We start from the raw sequence: 18,552 nt of genomic DNA on the forward strand, positions 1-18,552 counted from the left end.
CAAAATCGTGGGGGGATAAGAAGATAAAGAAGTTAAAGATGGAGTGGAAAGAGAAAAAAGTGGACAAAATGGAAATATTGGAGAAAGAATGAGGATGGCACATGAAGGAAAATATTAGAAGCAGAAAGGGGAAAAGAGACACAGTAACACAGGGAGAGAAATTAAGGGATTTAATAAAATGTGAAAAGGGGCTAAGTAGATTTTGGGGTTAGTATTAGCATAGCCTGCTTTTTAATTTAGCTTTCAGAATAAATTATCACATTGTTTTCACCTTATTTGCAATTCTGATTAGCTAATTTGCTACTCTCTTTCACAGTTAGGAATTTCAGCCAACAATGTGTTGGCTAACCACAGCCATCCTGGGAAGGAAGTTGTACTTGTTCTTCTACAGCGCTTTTTGCCACAGGATGACAAAATTACACCCAGAGCTCATTCTTCTGGAGACTTCCTATTATGACTAACCCCTAGGGCTCAAAGATGAGGGAAAACTGGAAAATCTGAGATTTAGGCTGCAGACAGTTATGGTTGGTACCTGACCTTTATTCACATACACACCATCATGTCAGTACTTTTCCTTTTGGAAGTCACTTGTTACGTAAGTAACCAATCAACTAACTCTCTCTAATCTGGATGCTAGATCCCTAAATACATCATCACGTGTTATTTATATTCCTTTATAGAATAAGTGGAGCTAACTCTTCCTTATTACAAGCCCAGCACTCCTGTGTTAGAAATGTAACATAACAGTGGTTGATGCCCATCACAGAGAAGTTAGTGCCTAGTTGACCGATGGTATGGAGACTTTCCTGGAAATTCCTAAGCAAGGGTTTGAAGTGCAGAAGTGAAGACAATTTGGGGAAATTGTTCTTCCAGGTAGCAAAATTTGTGTAAATTAAACTGTGTATTTACAAAATGGCCTTTGATGAAGTTGAGAGGCATTCACAAACATTCAAAGAGCCATCGGTTGAAGGAGAAAGATAAATTTATCTCAGCAAGAAGTAGAGCAGAGCTGTGGCCTTTACATACTTCATAACCTCACCACACTCTCACTCTTACCATCTTCATGATCAGCAAGCCACCCCCACTTCCTCTCTTCCCTCCCTCACGGCTTTGGGTGTTCTTTCATGAATTTTCTTCATGTCATTCTTATTGTGAACCTGGTTTAATGAAGATAAAGATATTTCCTGTGGAATATGGTGCCTCTGTAGTTTGTTTGTTTGTTTATTTTTCCCAGAGATGACATACGTAACAGTCCCTGAACAATGTAGTCTGTTGGGAGTCAGTTTTTAGATAGAAGAAATTCTAGACTGTCACTATAACTTCATAGAGGATAGCAGCCTTAGACAGAGCTTGATCAATTTTTTAAATAAGTCTTAATTACATACCGTTACTATTGCTGAGGACAATTTGAAATTGTATCAAGATTCCCATATCACATTGTATGCAAAAATAAAGTATAAAAATAACATGAAATCTTTAAAAGTGCATATGCTTTGGACCAGAAATTCTGATTCCAAATAGCTATCTAAAGAAAACTAGGATACCACCAATGACTGCTATGTGTTTACCAATCCTACTTCTCTTTCTTCCTGGGTGCCTTGCCTATATCTCTGTCTCCTTTGCAGTTTGGTAGAATCAGGCGACTCTGAGATCTAGTTAATACAATGAGGGAAAAGTGATTTACATCGCTTCAACAACTGGGCCATAAAGAAACCTTCCATACAACTCTCCAGGCTCTCTCTTTCTCTATCCATGTGACTTTATGCCGAGGAGGAGAAAGTCCTAGAAGATGGCTGAGTCACATAAAGGAAGGTGCTTAAGTCTGGGATTGATATGGTTTGAATGTGTCCTGTCCACATCTCATGCTGAAATGTTGTCTCCAGTGTTGGAGGTGGGACCTGGTGGGAGGTGCTTAAATCATGGGGTCAGATCCCTCATGAATAGCTTAACACCATCCTCTTGGTGATAAATGAACTCTTGCTTTGAGTTCACATAAGATCTAGTTGTCAAAAAGTATATGACACTTCTCCCCTTCTCTTGTTCCTGCTTTTGCTATGTGACATGAAAGCTCCTGCTTCACCTTCTGAAAAGGGTAAAAGCTCACAGAGGCTTCCCTAGAAGCCAAGCAGATGATGACACCATGTTTGTACAACCTGCAGAACCGTGAGTCAATTAAACCTCTTTTCTTTACAAATTACCCAGTCTCAGGAATTTCTTTATAGTAATTCAAGAATTGCCTAATACAGAAAATTGGTACTGAGGAGTGGAGTACTGCTATAAAGATACCTGAAAATGTGGAAGTAACTTTGGAACCAGGTAACAGGCAGAGGCTGGAAGAGTTTGGAGGGCTCAGAAGAAGACAGGACAATGAGGGAAAGTTTGGAATATCTTAGATACTTGTAAATACTTGTGACCAAAATACCGATAGCGATATTGTCAGTAAAGTCCAGGCTGCCAAGGTCTCAGATGGAAATGAGGAACTTATTGAGAACGAGAGCAACGGTCACCCATGTTATGCCTTAGCAAGGAGTTTGGCTGCGTTGTGTTCATGCCCTAGGGATCTGTGGAAGTTTTACCTTCAGAGTGATGATTTAGGGCATCTGGCAGAAGAAATTTCTAAGCAGCAGAGCATTCAAGAAATTGCCTGGCTGCATCTAACAGCCTATATTCAGATGCAGGAGCAAAGAAATGACTTAAAGTTGGAACTTATATTTAAAAGAGAAGCCGAGAGTGAAAGTTGGAAAAATTTGCAGCCTGGCCATGTGGCAGAGAAAGGAAAAGTTTTTCAACGAGAGAAATTCAAGCAATCTGTGAAACAACCACTTGCTGGAGAGATTTGCTTAACTAAAAAGAGCCAGGTGCAGATACTCGAGACAATAGGAAAAAGGCCTACAAAGCATTTCAGAGATCTGTAAGGCAGCCCCTCCCATCACAGGACCTGAGGCCTAGGGGGAAATAATGGTTTCCTGGGCCTGGCCTAGGGCCCTGCTGCCCTGCACAGCTTCAGAACAGCCCTCTGCACACCCAGGCCCACTCTGTCTCCAGCCTCAGCTCAAAGAGGCCCAGATACAGCTCAAGCCACCACTTCAGAAAGTGCAAGCCATAAGCCTTGGTGGCTTTCATGTGGTGTTAAGCCTGCAAGTGCACAGAGTGCAAGAGTGAAAGAGGTGTGGCAGCCTCTGCCTGGATTTCAGAGGATGTATGGAAAAGCTTGAGTGTCCAGGCAGAAGCCTGCTGCAAGAGTGGAGCCCTCACACAGAACCTCTACTAGGGCAGTGCTAAGAGGAAATGTGTGGTTGGAGACCCCACACAGAGTCCCTACTGGTGCACTGCCTAGTAGAGCTCTGAGAAGGGAGCCACAGTCCTCCAGACCCCAGAATGGTAGATCCACTGGTAGCTTTCACCCCACACTTGGAAAAGCCACAGGAACTCAACAACCTGTGAGAGCAGCCCCAAGGGCTGAACACTGCAAAGCCATGGAGATGGAGCTGCCGAAGGCCTTGGGAGCCCACCCCTTACACCATTGTGCCCCCTGGATGTGGGACATGGAGTCAAAGGAGATTATTTTGGAACTTTAAGATTTAGTGATTGCCATGATATGTTTAGAACTTGCATGGGGCCTGCAGCTTCTTTTTTTTGTCTCACTTCTCTCTTTGGTAACAGAAAAGTTTACCCAATTCCTGTACCCCCATTGTATCTTGGAAGTGAATAACTGTTTTTGGTTTTATAGGCTTATAGGTAGAAGGGACTTTCTTTGTCTCAGATGAGACTTTTGACTTTTGAGTGATGCTGAAATTACTTGAGACTTTTGAGGAGCCATTGGCATGGGATGATTGTATTTTGCAATGTGTAAAGAACATGTGATTCTGGGGGCCAAGGGTGGAATGATATGGTGTGGATTTGTGTCTCCTCCACATCTCATGATGAAATGTGGTCTTCAGTGTTAGAGATGGGGCCTGGTAGGAGGTACTCAGATCATGGAGGCAGAGCCCTCATGAATGGCTTGTCACCATCCCCTTGGTGATAAGTGAACTCTCTCTTTGAGTTCACATGAGATCTGGTTATTTAAAAAAGTGTGTGGCACCTCCCCCTGTCTCTTGTTTCAGCTTTCTCCATGTGACATGAAGCTCCCACTTTGCTGTTGCCATGAGTAAAAACTCCTTGAGGCCTCCCCAGAGACTTCAGGGAGCTTTTGAATAGATGCTGATGCCATCCTTGTACAGCTGCAGAACCATGAGCCAATTAAATCTCTTGTCTTTATAAATTACCCACTTTCAGGCATTTCTTTATAGCTATGTAAGAACAGCTTAATACAGGGACTAACTGTATGCAGCAGAGTTCTCCTGCCAATATATGTTGAACTACATAATTGATAATTCAGTTTTACTAAGCCACTGAAAGCTTTCATCTATTTTTTGTAACATTTAGCTTACTTTCACAAATACACGTTATAACACAATATACGTGTTATAACACTTTAGCAGATTGAGAAGGGAGTACATAAAGATTAGAAATTTGAAACAAAATGGTTAATATTGATTAATAGACTGTCCAAGAGAACACAAAGCATTAGAAACAATAGCAGAGTTCAGTTACATTTCTGGGAATTAAATAAATATTCAAAATTTATTTATGCAGAATCTATACTCAAGCATCAAACTATAAATTAAAATTACAAAATAGGTACCATTTATAATACCAATAAAACCTATATGGTACTCAGGAATAAATCTATTAAAATATGTGAAAAACTTACATGGAGAAAAATTAGAAAAGATGACCTGAAAATGTATATATAAAGACATTTATCATAAGGAATCAGTTCATGTGATTATTAAGGTGAGCAAGTCATAAGATCTGCAGGATGAATCAGCTGACTGAATCAGCTGACCTAGGAGAGCCAATGGTTTAGTTCCAGACTAAAGTCTAGAAGGTTTGAGATCCAGGAAGAACCAGTATTTAAGTTAGTGTCTGAAGGCAGGAAAAAAGCCAATGTCCCAGTTCAAAAGCTGTCAGTAAGGAAAGAATTCTGTCTTATTGGAGGGAGGGGTCAGCCTTTTTGTTCCATTCAATCCTTCAGCTGATTGGCTGAGGCCCACCCACGTTAGGGAGGACAATCTCTTTTATTCAGTCTATCACCTTAAATGTTAATCTCATCCAAAAACACTCTCATAGAAACATCCAGAATAATATTTAGCTAAATATCTAAGCACTCTATGGCCCAGTCAACTTGACATGTAAAATTTGCCATCACAAGCTGCAAGCCGCCATCCTCAGCAAACTAATACAGGAACAGAAAACCAAACACTGCATGTTCTCACTCATAAGTGGGAGTTGAACAATGTGAACGCATGGACACAGGAAGGGGGACAACACACACAAGGGCCTGTGGAGGGTAGGGGGAAGGGAAGGGAGAGCATCAGGACAAATAGCTAATGCATGCAGGGCTTGAAACCTAGGTGATGGGTTGACAGTTTCAGCAAACCACCATGGCACACGTTTACCTATGTAACAAACCTGCACATTCTGCACATGTATCCCACCACTTAAAATATAAATAAATAAATTTAAATGAATTATTAAAAAATTCACCATCACACCAACTTTATGGAAAGAGTTACTACTATAAAAACAGCCACTTCTGCCAAATTGATTGGAATTTAATACAATTTAATACAATTCTAATCAAAATTATATTTTTCATATAATTTCATGAAATTCATTCATCATTCATCTAAAGTTCAAATAAAAGAATAAAGGTCCAGAAATAACCAGGAAGATTAGAAAAGAAAAACAGTAGGAGAGAGTTCTTCTTACATTTATTTGTATTGGTTTTCTATGGATGCTATAACAAATTGCTATAAAATTAATGGCTTACAACAATGCAAATATATTATGTTAACATTCTGTAGATTATAATTTCAATACAATTCTTACTGGGCTAACATCAAGCTGTCAGAAGGGCTATATTCATTTCTACAGTCCCTTGGGGAGATATTTCCTTTCCTTTTCCAGCTTCTAGAAGCAGCCAGCATTCCTGGCTCATGCTTCCTTTCTCCATTTTCAAAGCCAACCACCTTGCATGGTTTTCACCATTCTGCTGTAATTATATCTCCCTCCAACTCTAATCTCAGCTTGGAAAAGGTGTATCCTTTTATTGACTGCTGAATGAGGTTGGGCTCACCCGAATAATCCAGGATATCCCCATTTCAAGGTCCTTAATTTAATCAAATATGCAAAGTTCCTTCTGCCATGCATGGTTACATATTCACAGAGTCCAGAGATTAGGACGTGGACATCTTTGGGGAGCCAAAGTGTGATATTGGTATAAAACTATAAAAATAGAGACCTAGGAAAATCATATATATTGGGAAGTTTAGTCTATGAAAAAAGAGAGTTGCAAATAATAGGATGAGGGATAAGTTATTCAATTCTTAACACAGGGACAAGATTAAAACAGACCCCTATATATTATGCAAAAGTTAATTTTAAAAATAGTGGCTCACACTTGTAATCCTAGCATTTTGGGAGGCCGAGGCAGGAAGATTGCCTGAGCTCAGGAGCTTGAGACCAGCCTGGGCAACACAGTGAAACCCCATCTCTACTAAAATACAAAAGAAATTAACTGGGTGTGGTGGCGTGTGCCTGTAGTCCCAGCTATTCGGGAGGCTGAGGGAGGAGAATTGCTTGAACCTGGGAGGCTGAGATTGCAGTGAGCCGAGATCGTACCACTTCACTCCAGCCTGGGTGACAGAGTGAGAATCTGTCTCTACAAAAAAAAATAATAATAATAACAATATAAAAATAAAAGTTGTAAATCTTTTAAAAGAAAATATTAGAGAAAACTTTTATGGCATTATGTGAAGAAGCATTTCTTTAACAGAATACAAAACGCAAAAATCACAGAGGAAAATATCAATAAATTTAAGCCCATTAAGATGAAAGCAGTTTCATGAAAAAGACATCGTAAGATGAAAAGACTGACAGAAAGACATTTTGCAACCTATGTCTTAAAAACCAACAAGAATAAGAAGACATAAAGTCAGAAGGCAAATTAGCAAAGGATATGAAGAAGCAATTCATAGGACTGTAAATAGTCAATAAAATATAAAAGAACGCTCAATAGTATTAGTAGTCAGAGAAAATTAAAACATCAATGAGATATAACTTCACAACCATTAAACTGACAAAAAGTAAACAGTTGGTTTACATCAAGTGTTAGTGATGATGTGAGGAAACAGCAATTCTTATTTATTGCTGATGGTAGTGTAAATTGTTACCATTTTAGAGAGGAATGTGGCAGTGCATGAGAATGAAGATGATAATTCCATAGCTTCTAGCAATTTGATTCCTGGAAAAACTCTCTTACATGCATTCAAGAATATATACACAAAAAAGTTATTTTCAGCCTTGTTTGTAATAGTAAAAAACAAAACAAAAAATCCCGCCATCCTATTAATTGGGATCAATCTAGCAGTTACTGAGAACTATCCCCTTAGGAAGGGAATAGGTTATTCACATAAAGGGATAAAGAAACGTTATTCTGTTGTTAAATCACATACATAAATATGAATAAATTTTAATATGTTAGAAAGTTGCAAGAGGATATACAAAGCATAATACCATGTACGAAAATTGTGAAATGAAATGATAGTGTATGGAACACATACTAATGTAGTGAAAGTACAAACATATGTACAAAAATGATTTTTAAAAAACTGCAGATAAGTTTTCACCTTTGAGCAGAACTGAGGGGAAAAGGATGACGGGGTGAGGCTATAGCTATATGACATTTATGTCTATGAAAGAGGGAGATATCAAGCATATATTTAAAAAACATTAAAGTCTGTTTAATCTTGGTGGTGGAAAACAGAGGTCTGTTATATTACATCCTGTGCTTTGTGGCATGTTTTATATTTCAAATGAAATGTTTTATTCTTTTTTAAATAAAAAAAGAAAAGCAGAGATGGGCAAGAGATGAGAGAAAAGCCAAGCAGTGAAAACACTTTCCTTGAACTGAAAATCATTCAATATTTTTTTCAACAGGCATTGATTACAGATTTGCTATGTGACTTATCTTTGTGTTAAGAATTTGAACAAAGTCCTGTTTTTTTAAAGTTGTGCCAGTAGTAATTATATTAGTGTTATTTAATAGTAGAACACTATGCCTTATGACTTCAGCCAGCTGAAGTCAAACTCAGTAGGGATGCTTTATTTTGTATAATACAGACTAGTCCAAGTCTTTAGTTTCCACTAGATTGTTCCTGTGTATTTGGATGGCTGCTGAATCTTTTAAGGACATACCCCTGTTCATTAACTCAGCTGCTTCCTCTTCAGTGAAAACTAAACCATCTGTTGTAATGAATATAAGGCTTCCTGCTCTCAATTCTGTGTTCTGATTCCCCTACTAAATGCTGGTTGTCACTTTTAATTTAGAAAAACATCACTATACTCTCCAATTCCTTCTTTAGAATTTTCCTGTGAAGATCTCAAAGCTCTTCATCCACGTGAGGGAGGCATTGCAGTTTTTCTAGGGGATTCAGTTGTGGTGTTAGCCCCATTTTATAGACTGAACAAATGGAGATTTCTAAAAGTTTCAAGGCTTTCTAGTTAGTTTTGAAAGTTAGTGCCAGTCAAGAAGCAAAGTATTAGTTGCTACTTTGAAACCTAAAATGTCAACATCAGGTAGTGCTCTGTGGAAAAATATCAGCAAAATGTTCACAGCATTAAAATCTACCCTGACGGACTCTCTGTCAGCTGTGGCTGACAGGTTCTCAGCACTTTTCCACTTGTAGGATGTGGGTGGTCTCCAGGCTGGTAGAGCTGGTTAGTGAATTGGATGGGACTTGAGGAGGAGAGAGGTACTTGGAAAAGAGAAGGCCTAGAAATGGTGAGATGGAGGTAGGGGAGAATTTTATCAATGAAAGTAGACACAGCAGAATACCTGGATCTTACAAGGGAATCATTGAACCAGCTATTCATTAATCAAGGAAACTGAGATTTAGAGTTGTAATAGAAAAGGCAGAAAAATCCTCATTTGTAAATAGGAAATGGGAAATTTCACCATAGTAACCACAAAACAAAGAATTTAAAGTGAGTTAAAGGGTTTTCCTAATATACTTCTTACCCTTTCTTTGCTTTCTTCTCCTCTTCCTTTTTTTTTTTTATTTTCTAGAAGTCTCTCTAATATCCATCTGTCAAAGGTGGTCCATGAGATATTGTCAAGAGACAGCTTAGCAGTTTGACCCTTTCAGATCTTGAACTATGAGATGCTCATTGATTGGATTCTGTGCCCCCAAGTAACATGATTCATTCCACTCAATTAAGAAATTTAACTTTTCACTTTCCACTCTGTTAAAAAGAAAATAAACCTCTTAGCAATGTGGGACATACCTGTATCTTGAGCATCGAAACTAGCTCAGTGTTTTCAAGGAAATATAGTCTTTATATCATGTTTAGGTATTAGCCTCACAAAAATCATCTAGGAGTAATTAAAGAAGTGACTGAACTGTGCAAGTACAAATTTCTGATTTGTTAATAAAATGAACTTTTCATTCTAAATGACCAAATGCCACTTTCCTGTGTGAACAATATATTGATTTGGCTTATATTCTAAATACGGCCACTCAAAAGAAATCCGGCGAGGTTCTGGCTTGCCCTTTGTATTGACAGATTCAGATCTCAACTATATCAAACCTAAATCTTAAGTCTCTTTGTTAGGGACCAGCAATAAATTACTTGAGGTCAAGTTCTGTTTATACAGTGGACTGTTCTAAGAGAATTACCTTCTTGACTTAATAGCTTCCTTTTGGGTGACATTTCTCCCTGAAAGAAGACAAATTGTCTAAGGTCAGTCTGCAGATCAGTTCTGAGTGTAGGAGGAAATTGTAGTGGATCAACAAAATTGCACCAGTTCTACCAACCAGCATAAGGCAGCATGCCGCCAGTCAGAGGCCGACCCTGAGGGACTGCAGCCAGAGCTCCTTGAAAGGGCAGAGTTTTCAATTCTTTCTTTTTGGGCTGCTCTTGACTTTTATTTTCTCAGGTCCCACTAAAAAACAAAAACAAACAAACGAAAACAAAAAACAACAACAACAAAAAACAAAACAAAAGAACCCCTGCATTAACAATGAATTAAGATCTATTAAACTCTTCGCTCAGTGCTGAGTTGCTTTAAAAGTTTATTTCCCTCCATCTACCAAGGCTAATTTGAAAGTTGAACAAAAAGAGAGGGTGAATTACAGACTCAACTTGAGCTTGAATCTGTTCTGTTTCAGCTATTGGAATGACTAAGTGAACCCCAAATTGCCATTTTAAAAAGGGAAACGTTAGAAATCAGAAGTGGATTTAAAGCAATTAATAAGTTTCAGGATACTAAAAATTGAGTAATTTATTCTTAAAGTTAAATGTATTCTACATGAAGAAATTTAAAAACACAACTTCCTCATTACATATTCACCTACAATGGAATTGGTAGATTTGCCTTTTTACTCCTCCTTTAGAGGAAAAACAGAGAAAGAGAGAAAAAATAGAAATACAAGTCTCTTTTTAATTAAGCATTTTATCCTTTGAAGTTATTCTGATTTTTTTCACATTGATGATGTAATTTATGTAAATAATCATCTATCTATGAAAGGAGTGTGTCTGTCAAAAGCTGAAATAAAAAACATCCGTCATTTTGAAGTGATTAACATTCTCCAGATGTTTAAATCATCAGATTTCAGGAGTTTCTCTTTGTTGTGATAATGATATAGTATCCAGAACAAGAATGTTTACTTTTTTCTATGGGTCAAACGCAGATTTTTCACAATCCTATTAAGGCATGCAGTTCATTGTAATTGTATGTGCAGATGAAAGCATATTCAGTTATTATTATTCCCCTTAATTGTAAACTGCTGCTGGTAATTTTACTGTAAAGCTCAAACAAAAGGAGAATACTTGAAAGGACCACCACTGCCCACTTATGTAATCAATTTATATATGTCAAGTTTGTACTGGGATGGTTATCCCCTTCTGTTACCAGACATGTGACATGCTACCACCCTGCAGCTCGGGGCCATGTATGCATGTCTCTGGCTCCTTTTGCAGGCTGCTTGGAAATACAGTACATGTCGGTGATAATGTTAAATGACAGTTTCAAACTATTTCCCTTAGGCCTGCTTGACCCTTGGGTTCAAGGTAAAACAGGAATGGTTCCGCTTACCTTCAAGACCTGAGCATCCTCACCACTGGCAAATTTAACGTGGAAGCTTGGTGAGGTTCCCTGGAGATCCAATTACCCTTGTTAGGGGACCTATTGAAACATTAATGACATGTAGCCACTTCATTCATAAAGTTGGGCTCAACTCATGCCTAGCATTACCTCCCACACACCCCCAGCTTCAGATCTGAAGTGCTTGTAGGGTTTTATTAAAACCGTTTGACTAGGGCACAAACTGACTACACGCTTATTATATGCTACCTCAACGCAGACAAGCCTGAGAGGGGGGGTCTCGATCCCCATCTGCCAGTGCAGTCTTATAGAATTGCATTAATTAAGAACAAGAGATATCAGAATAGTGTCTCCAGAACTGTTCATTATTCGTGTTTTTGGCATTTTGAGTGTGTGTGTGTCTATTGTGCTCCTGACATATATGTTCAGGAATTTAATGTGGTACTGTTCCATAAATTGCCACACAATTTTCTCTCTCAAACATAGCAACAGAAGGAGGAAATGTCTTCTTTTAGTGTTCTTATGAGAAATCAAAGCAGTAAAATGGTTAGATGATGATGAGTCAGACGTAGAATACCTTCTTTCTTACTGGACTGAAGCCTTGGTAATAGGCTAATAATTAATAGCTACCATCTGCTATTCCTTGTGCCCTACCTTCAGATCATTCTTCATTTGTATTTGAACACACACATTCCTTTTAATCATTCTATGGCCATTACAGTACTTTGATAAACCTTCAGTCCCTAAAATGTTTCCAAATCATCCCCATCTGACATGTACCCTTGAATTAGAATTTTATTAAAGAGGAAGTGTGTCTAATAAGTGACAAAGGGCTGGAGCATTGGGCTGGGAATCAGGTAACTGGGGCTCTCTTCGTTGTTATGTCCAAGCATCAAAGCAGGCACCTCAGCCAGTCCATTGGCTCAGTGCATTAGCATTTTGTTCTCATCTTTTCTGAACAAACGTAGTGGCCTCTTCTTTCCCATAAGAATGGGTTTCAACCCTCCTGTCTATGTACCCCTCATTTTTCCTCTATCTAGAAGAATGTTGACTCTGGGATTATCATGGGATTGGAACATCATTCTTTCTCTAAATTAGAGAGAAATATTTGCTTCCAGGTTTTTATACATTTCAGTTATGTTTCCACTGGATATTGAAAGGGTCAAAAATGTCTTGAGTAAAAGAAAATAAATGGGCAGCGGAATCTGGGGACATAGCAACTCTATTTTTTATTTATCACCATCATCATCACAGCTACTCTTCACTTACCATTGATAGAGCACATTGTAAATCTTCATATCAAATTAAAATAAGAATATTATTTCAAAAATTTAAAATGGTTCCAGATAGGGTAAATGACTTACCCAAGGTCTTATATTTGTTTATTCATTTATTGAACATCTAGTTTGCTGAGCACTGTACTTTATGTTTATCATAGAGCAGGAGTAAAATAACGATCTCCTGTCTTACGAAAGAAGCAGAGCCAACACTAGAAACTTAGGGTCAAACTGCTTCTGCTTCTATTTCCCACTTGTTCCCCTCACATCTGAACCCATTGTTTTTAAGCATAAAATGATTTTCTGTTGTGATTGGGTTTTATTTGACAATTAACCTCATAACCTATTTGGCCACACTTCTCCAAGGAGGATAGGCAATGGCTATAGAGGAGAAAAAAGAGCACGCCATTTATTTTCTCAAATTATTAAACCTTCACATTATGATATTTTTTTCCTGAGATCCCAAACTAATGTCTTTACTGATAAACCAAATCATATCATTGACAGAACAGAATTCTTTTTGATAGGATAAAATTTCCTAGACCAATTTTAGACTCATTGGGAAATTTGTAGTAATCTTCAAAATAGCTAAAAATGTTAATGGTGAACCTTTTGTCTTGAGCAATCTCTCACCCACGAGCTACTATCATAGATCAATGATGTTCAAGAGCACAAATATGTAAAATTGAACAAACAACGGGGAAGGTATCAATAGGGCATTCTCAAGACTGACCAGTCCTCCCAGATCTCTAGCAAGTAATTTAGCAGGAGATGGAGACAAGTTTTCTTATTTTTATATTAATGCCATATTAAATAGACTCCTTAATGAAGTCTGTAGATGTTCCCTTCTTTGACTTTTAAGGCTTTTGAATTAATGTACTTAAGTCTTAGGCAATTTTTTTCTGTTTCATTTCCTTGATACAAAAAATGTGATGTACAGTTTAAGTCTAAGAATTTTTTAAAATTTCAGTATGAATGGCTATAGCCTGTTGGCAGAATCAGAATAACGTGTTTTGTTAATTTGTTATGCAAATGAATCTTTTAAAAAATCCCCCCCATTTCTCTCTCTTCGCCTGCCTCGTCTCCCTCTCCGTCCTGCTTTCCCCTCCCTACCATTTGCTTTTCTTTATATATTGGTTATAAAGACTCACTGTCTCTACCTTCTTAGTCTATATTGGATCAAATTGTTTCAACAGGTATTGTATCTAGGCCCTAACAAACATGTCTTAGCTCTTCACTTTAAGGCCATTTTTTTTCACCCCCTCACTCACTGCTAGGTCAGTCTTCCTCATATTCAGTTTTCATGTTAGTAAATAACCATTAGCTAATATAAAATCCAAACTCCTTTGGATTTTTTTTTGATCATTTATGTGTCCTTTTTAATCATCTCACCCTCTCATAACTCATTTCTGGGTTAGCATCTTTAGTAAGTATATTATGTAATACTTTACCATTTACAATGTAGTTACTCAACTGATAGTCCATAAGAGACTCATAAAAATTGTAGATGAAGCTTGGAGATAATAAACTACTTGTTTAACATCTCACAGGTATTGAAAGAGCATGCATAGGCTTGAACTTTGCCTTATTGGACCCAAACCTTAGGTACAGGGATTGGCAAACTATGACTTAAGGGCCAAATATGATCTGCTGCCCATTTTTGTAAATAAAGTTTTATTGAAATACAGCTAAGATCATCTGCTTTTCCTAATGGCAGAGTTGAGCAGTTGTGACAGTCATTGTATAGAGTGCAAAGCCAAAAATATTTACTATTTGGCCCTTTACAGAAAGATTGCTAACCCTTGGTCTAATGTATCAAAATCTGATCTTTAAATTAACAAAAAAACCCTTAAAATTATAAAACAAATACATGTTTATTGTAAGAACTTTGCAAAATATCAAAAAGTTCCAATATTAATCCTATTTGTCCTTCATTTTCCCTCCCTAAACAATTGGATCTCAGAGCCCACAGGTGGAGCTGAGCCTGGAAGTTGGGTAAGGGTTTAGGAGTTGCAATGGCCCAGAGGAAGGGCACACCTTACCCATTCTCCTTAGTGATTAAGATACATTAGGAGGGCATATTCATAGGAAGACTGCCCTGCATGGGGAGTTAGAGCCCAAGCAAGGTAAGGAGGGCATTCCTGTGTGTGGACAGCCCAACATGTCTTACAGAGCTCCAACGGGATAAGAAGAGATTGGAGGGAGGGGGTTGCTGTGGGGTGTCAGATCCTGAGTAGAATAGGAGATTGCTACACACACGGGCATTAGTCAAATAAGAAATACTAAGAATCATGGGAACTAGGTTTCTCACTGTCAAGGAAGGGATTTGCAAATATGAAAAGGATGAAAATGGGAAAGAATCCTGTGAGATTTGCTTGGAATTGAAGGCATTGGTATTAATTTATAGATTTCAATAACTACAGGAATATATAAAAATAAATATAGATGTAAATATGGGTATAAATGCAAATGTTTTACAGCTCTGTATACTGACGGCCCAAGAACAGTAACAAGCAAGTAATTAGCATATTTGGCTCTAAAATGTTATCTTTTAAATGCCATTCTGCAGTAAAAGAGATCAAGACTCCTTAGAGAAATGACTTGGTCCAGGACTGGAGCAAGGAAAATATAAGATGAGCTCAGAATACCTTGCTGTGACAGAACGCAAAGAAGTACTCAACAAATGATGAGGCATGTAAGCTTCCACTGCTCAAACAGAGGACAAACTAAGCATCAAAATAGCATTTTTAATAGATTACAATAAAACAAAATAAGAAACCAGTTAATAAATTTGGAAGTTTATTGAGAAGTCTGATGAGAAAGGATATTAGCATAGTGCCAAAGTATCTGTCTATAAAAACACTTCTTAATTACAAGTAAGAATAGTAACTTTACATGGAGAAGCCTAGAGGACACAATTTTAATAAAATGATCAAAGTGAACATGATTTGTAATGCTGAGAAATCAAAATTGTGAACTACCTGATAGGATACAATGAGAATACATCATTGCTTCCTGTGATATTCGTGCCACAGATGCATAACCAGAATCTAATCATGAGGGAATTCCAGACAAACACCAATTGAGGGACAATCTAAAAATCACTTGCTTGTAAACTTCAAAAATACCAAAGTTATGAAAGTCAAAGAAAGCTTGAGGAACTATAGGAACTATTCCAGAATAAAAGAGACTAAAGGGACATGAGAACTAAATACAATATGTGATCCTGGACTAGTTTTCTTTTGCTACGATGTACATTTTGGGGGACATTTAATGGAAATTAAATGGGATTGAAGATAGATAGTCATAATGTATCAATGTTATTTTCATGATTTTGATAGTTTTCATGTGATTGGGTATCCCTATGAATGTCTTCACTTTTAGGAAATACACACTAAAGTAATCAGAGATATTGGAGGTAATATGTTGGCAACTGACTCTCAAATGGTTTGTGTTATGACCATTTGAGGGTTGCAAATTAAATTTATTTATATTATACTTACAACATTTCTGTTAGTTTGAGACTGTTTCAAAGTTTAGAAAAATATCTTTCTTTTAAGTTAAGAGAACAAAAGTCACTTGTCAGTTTTCTATCCAAAGATAGGTAACCATTTTTTTAATTAACTTTGGTTTATAGATTTCCAGCTTTTGTTTCTGTGTATGTATTCTAAAATATTATTTATTATTTGTAATTTTAGTAAACTGGATCATACCACTTTTAATATTTCATTTTTTTTTTACTGAAGATAGTATTTTCTCAATTTATTATTTGTTAAATAATCAAATATTAGTCTTCATTTTTCTACAAGTTCACCAATAATGGCTATTATAAATCATTTTATTTTTAGCAAAGAGTCAAAACAAAATATTTTAATTTTAATTTTTGATTATTAAATAGATTGTATCTTTTAGATATATTATTGGCCATTTGTGCTTCTTCCTGTATAATTATTTTTTGTCTTTTTTGCTAATTTTCTGCAACAATATCCCTTTTTATTGATTTACACATTCTCTTTATATGGAATGATTTTAACTCTTTTTTCTGCACACATATATAATAGGTATATTCTTTTTCACTTATATTGACATTGTTTCTATTTTCATTATTTTTAGGAAAGAAAAAACTTCTCAATTGTCATTAGTCTTAATTTTTTGTATTGCCAAATGTATTTATTTTCTTTAGAGTGAGGTTTAGAAAAGCATTTACCACCTGAAGATCAGATAAATATTTATCTATTTATGTATACTATATTTTAAAAGTGATTTAAGTTTTTCCCCGAAGTAGCAAGTGAAGATCCATTGAGTCACAAAAGACAACACTTTGTTTTTGTTTTTTTTTTTGAGGCGGAGTCTTGCTCAGACGCCCAAGCTGGAGTGCGGCGGCGCGATCTCGGCTCACTGCAAGCTCCGCCTCCCGGGTTCACGCCATTCTCCTGCCTCAGCCTCCCGAGTAGCTGGGACTACAGGCGCCCGCCACCTCGCCCGGCTAATTTTTTTGTATTTTTAGTAGAGACGGGGTTTCACCGTGTTAGCCAGGATGGTCTCGATCTCCTGACCTCGTGATCCGCCCGTCTTGGCCTCCCAAAGTGCTGGGATTAGAGGCGTGAGCCACTGCGCCCGGCCAAAAGACAACACTTTTACAAACCGTATACTCTGCTCAGTTAGGTCTGCTCCTGGACTCTGAGGCTTTCTTCCATCCCAGAATAATCCTTGCTTATAGGCTTGGCTTCTTGGAGCTGGAGGAGCATTTGTTTACCTCCAGAAATAGAGTATGACCCTACAATTTGGGGACCCCAATCTGATGCAATGAAGATTTCCACATGATCATCTTTGTAGTTTTTAATGTTGTTTGTGGTTTCTATCTTGATAAAATAAAAATCCGCTTTTGTGGTATATCAAAACAAATAGAATTATAATAAGTTACATTCTAAAAATAATACAACTGTTTAATAAAATATCTGTAGTATTAAGAGGCAAACATGTCTTGGTGTAACTGACATATATTGTAACACCAGTGATTTGTTTGCTAATAATTTACATCCAAAGGTTTAGGATAGTCCAAGTTTAGCCTCAAACAGCTTAAGGCAAGAATAACTAAGATTAATCCTTTTGAGTATTGTTGGCACCTTGTTTTCTTTCTCAAATTTAGTTTTTAGTTTTATCAAAATTTGTTCGTAGGTTAAAGAGTAGAACACTAACACTAATAGTAGCAAGTGTGGTAGTCTTTAGTGCTTTTTGCCAAAATTTCTGCCTCTCTCTTTACTTCTGAATACGTGGTAGAATTGGATGTTTTTGGTTCCCTTATATTTGTGTGGAGCCAATGTGTTGTAAATAGAAGTGGGGTATGAGGTGTGTCACTTCCAGGCTGGAGCATTTAATTACTAATGTGAGGCTCTCCAGTACGTTTTTTTGACTGTGGTGCAGTGGCTGGCAACATTCAAGATGGTAGCTACTTCATCAGCCTGGGTCTATGGGAATACAATGAATAGAGACTGCTCCTGTCAGCAGTGGACATTTAAAATGAGCAAGAATAAATATTGATGCCAAACGTCACTGAGATTTTGCGATTTTTGTTACTGCAATATAACGTAATCTACTCTGATACATATAATAATGGTGATACTATAATATATTGTTATTTTATATTATCTATCATAAGTATTTTTATGCTTATTTACTATTATTTTATCATTTTTAAAAACAGTATTATTTTATTAATAGGTTATATTACTTGCTAGTTTATCATTATTATAATAGCAAACAGTTATAATGATGTGTTAGGCACTATTCTAATGTTTTACCTGTATTAACTAATTTAATCTTCACAATTATTCATAGAAGTGCCGTTATTATCTCATTTTATATGTGACAAAACTGAGGACAAGGTGATTATATCACTTTTCAAGTAAGTGGTGGAACTGAATTATGAGCCCAGGCAGTTGTTCCCAGATTCCAGCATCTTAACCACTAAGGCCGTTTTAGAAAGCTTCATTAGTTTTCTATTGTATAACAAATTACTCAAACTTAGTTACTTAAAACAACACTCATTTGTTATCTCACCAT

The 18,552-nt window shown here is 36.9% G+C and overlaps 1 protein-coding gene across 6 annotated transcripts in view; it reads right to left on the reverse strand.

The window, feature by feature from the left end:
- Positions 1-18,552, reverse strand: part of TYW3 (tRNA-yW synthesizing protein 3 homolog) — a 111,417-nt gene that overhangs the window by 37,676 nt on the left and 55,189 nt on the right. For 2 of the 6 annotated variants that reach the window (XM_074003678.1, XM_074003674.1), the window contains 2 exons: positions 11,204-11,293; positions 9,155-10,051 (listed from right to left, as the gene is read on the reverse strand). The exons of 2 other annotated variants lie outside the window; for them this stretch is intronic. In XM_074003678.1, the coding sequence (XP_073859779.1) occupies positions 11,206-11,293 (88 nt within the window). In that variant the 3' untranslated portion in view covers positions 9,155-10,051; positions 11,204-11,205. Of the gene's footprint in view, positions 1-9,154; positions 10,052-11,203; positions 11,294-18,552 lie in introns of those variants that run through there. 2 more of the 6 variants (XR_010577647.2, XR_012418694.1) reach the window with 2 other exon arrangements.

Source organism: Macaca fascicularis, chromosome 1 (assembly GCF_037993035.2).
Source record: "Macaca fascicularis isolate 582-1 chromosome 1, T2T-MFA8v1.1".
NCBI classification, from domain to species: domain Eukaryota; kingdom Metazoa; phylum Chordata; class Mammalia; order Primates; family Cercopithecidae; genus Macaca; species Macaca fascicularis.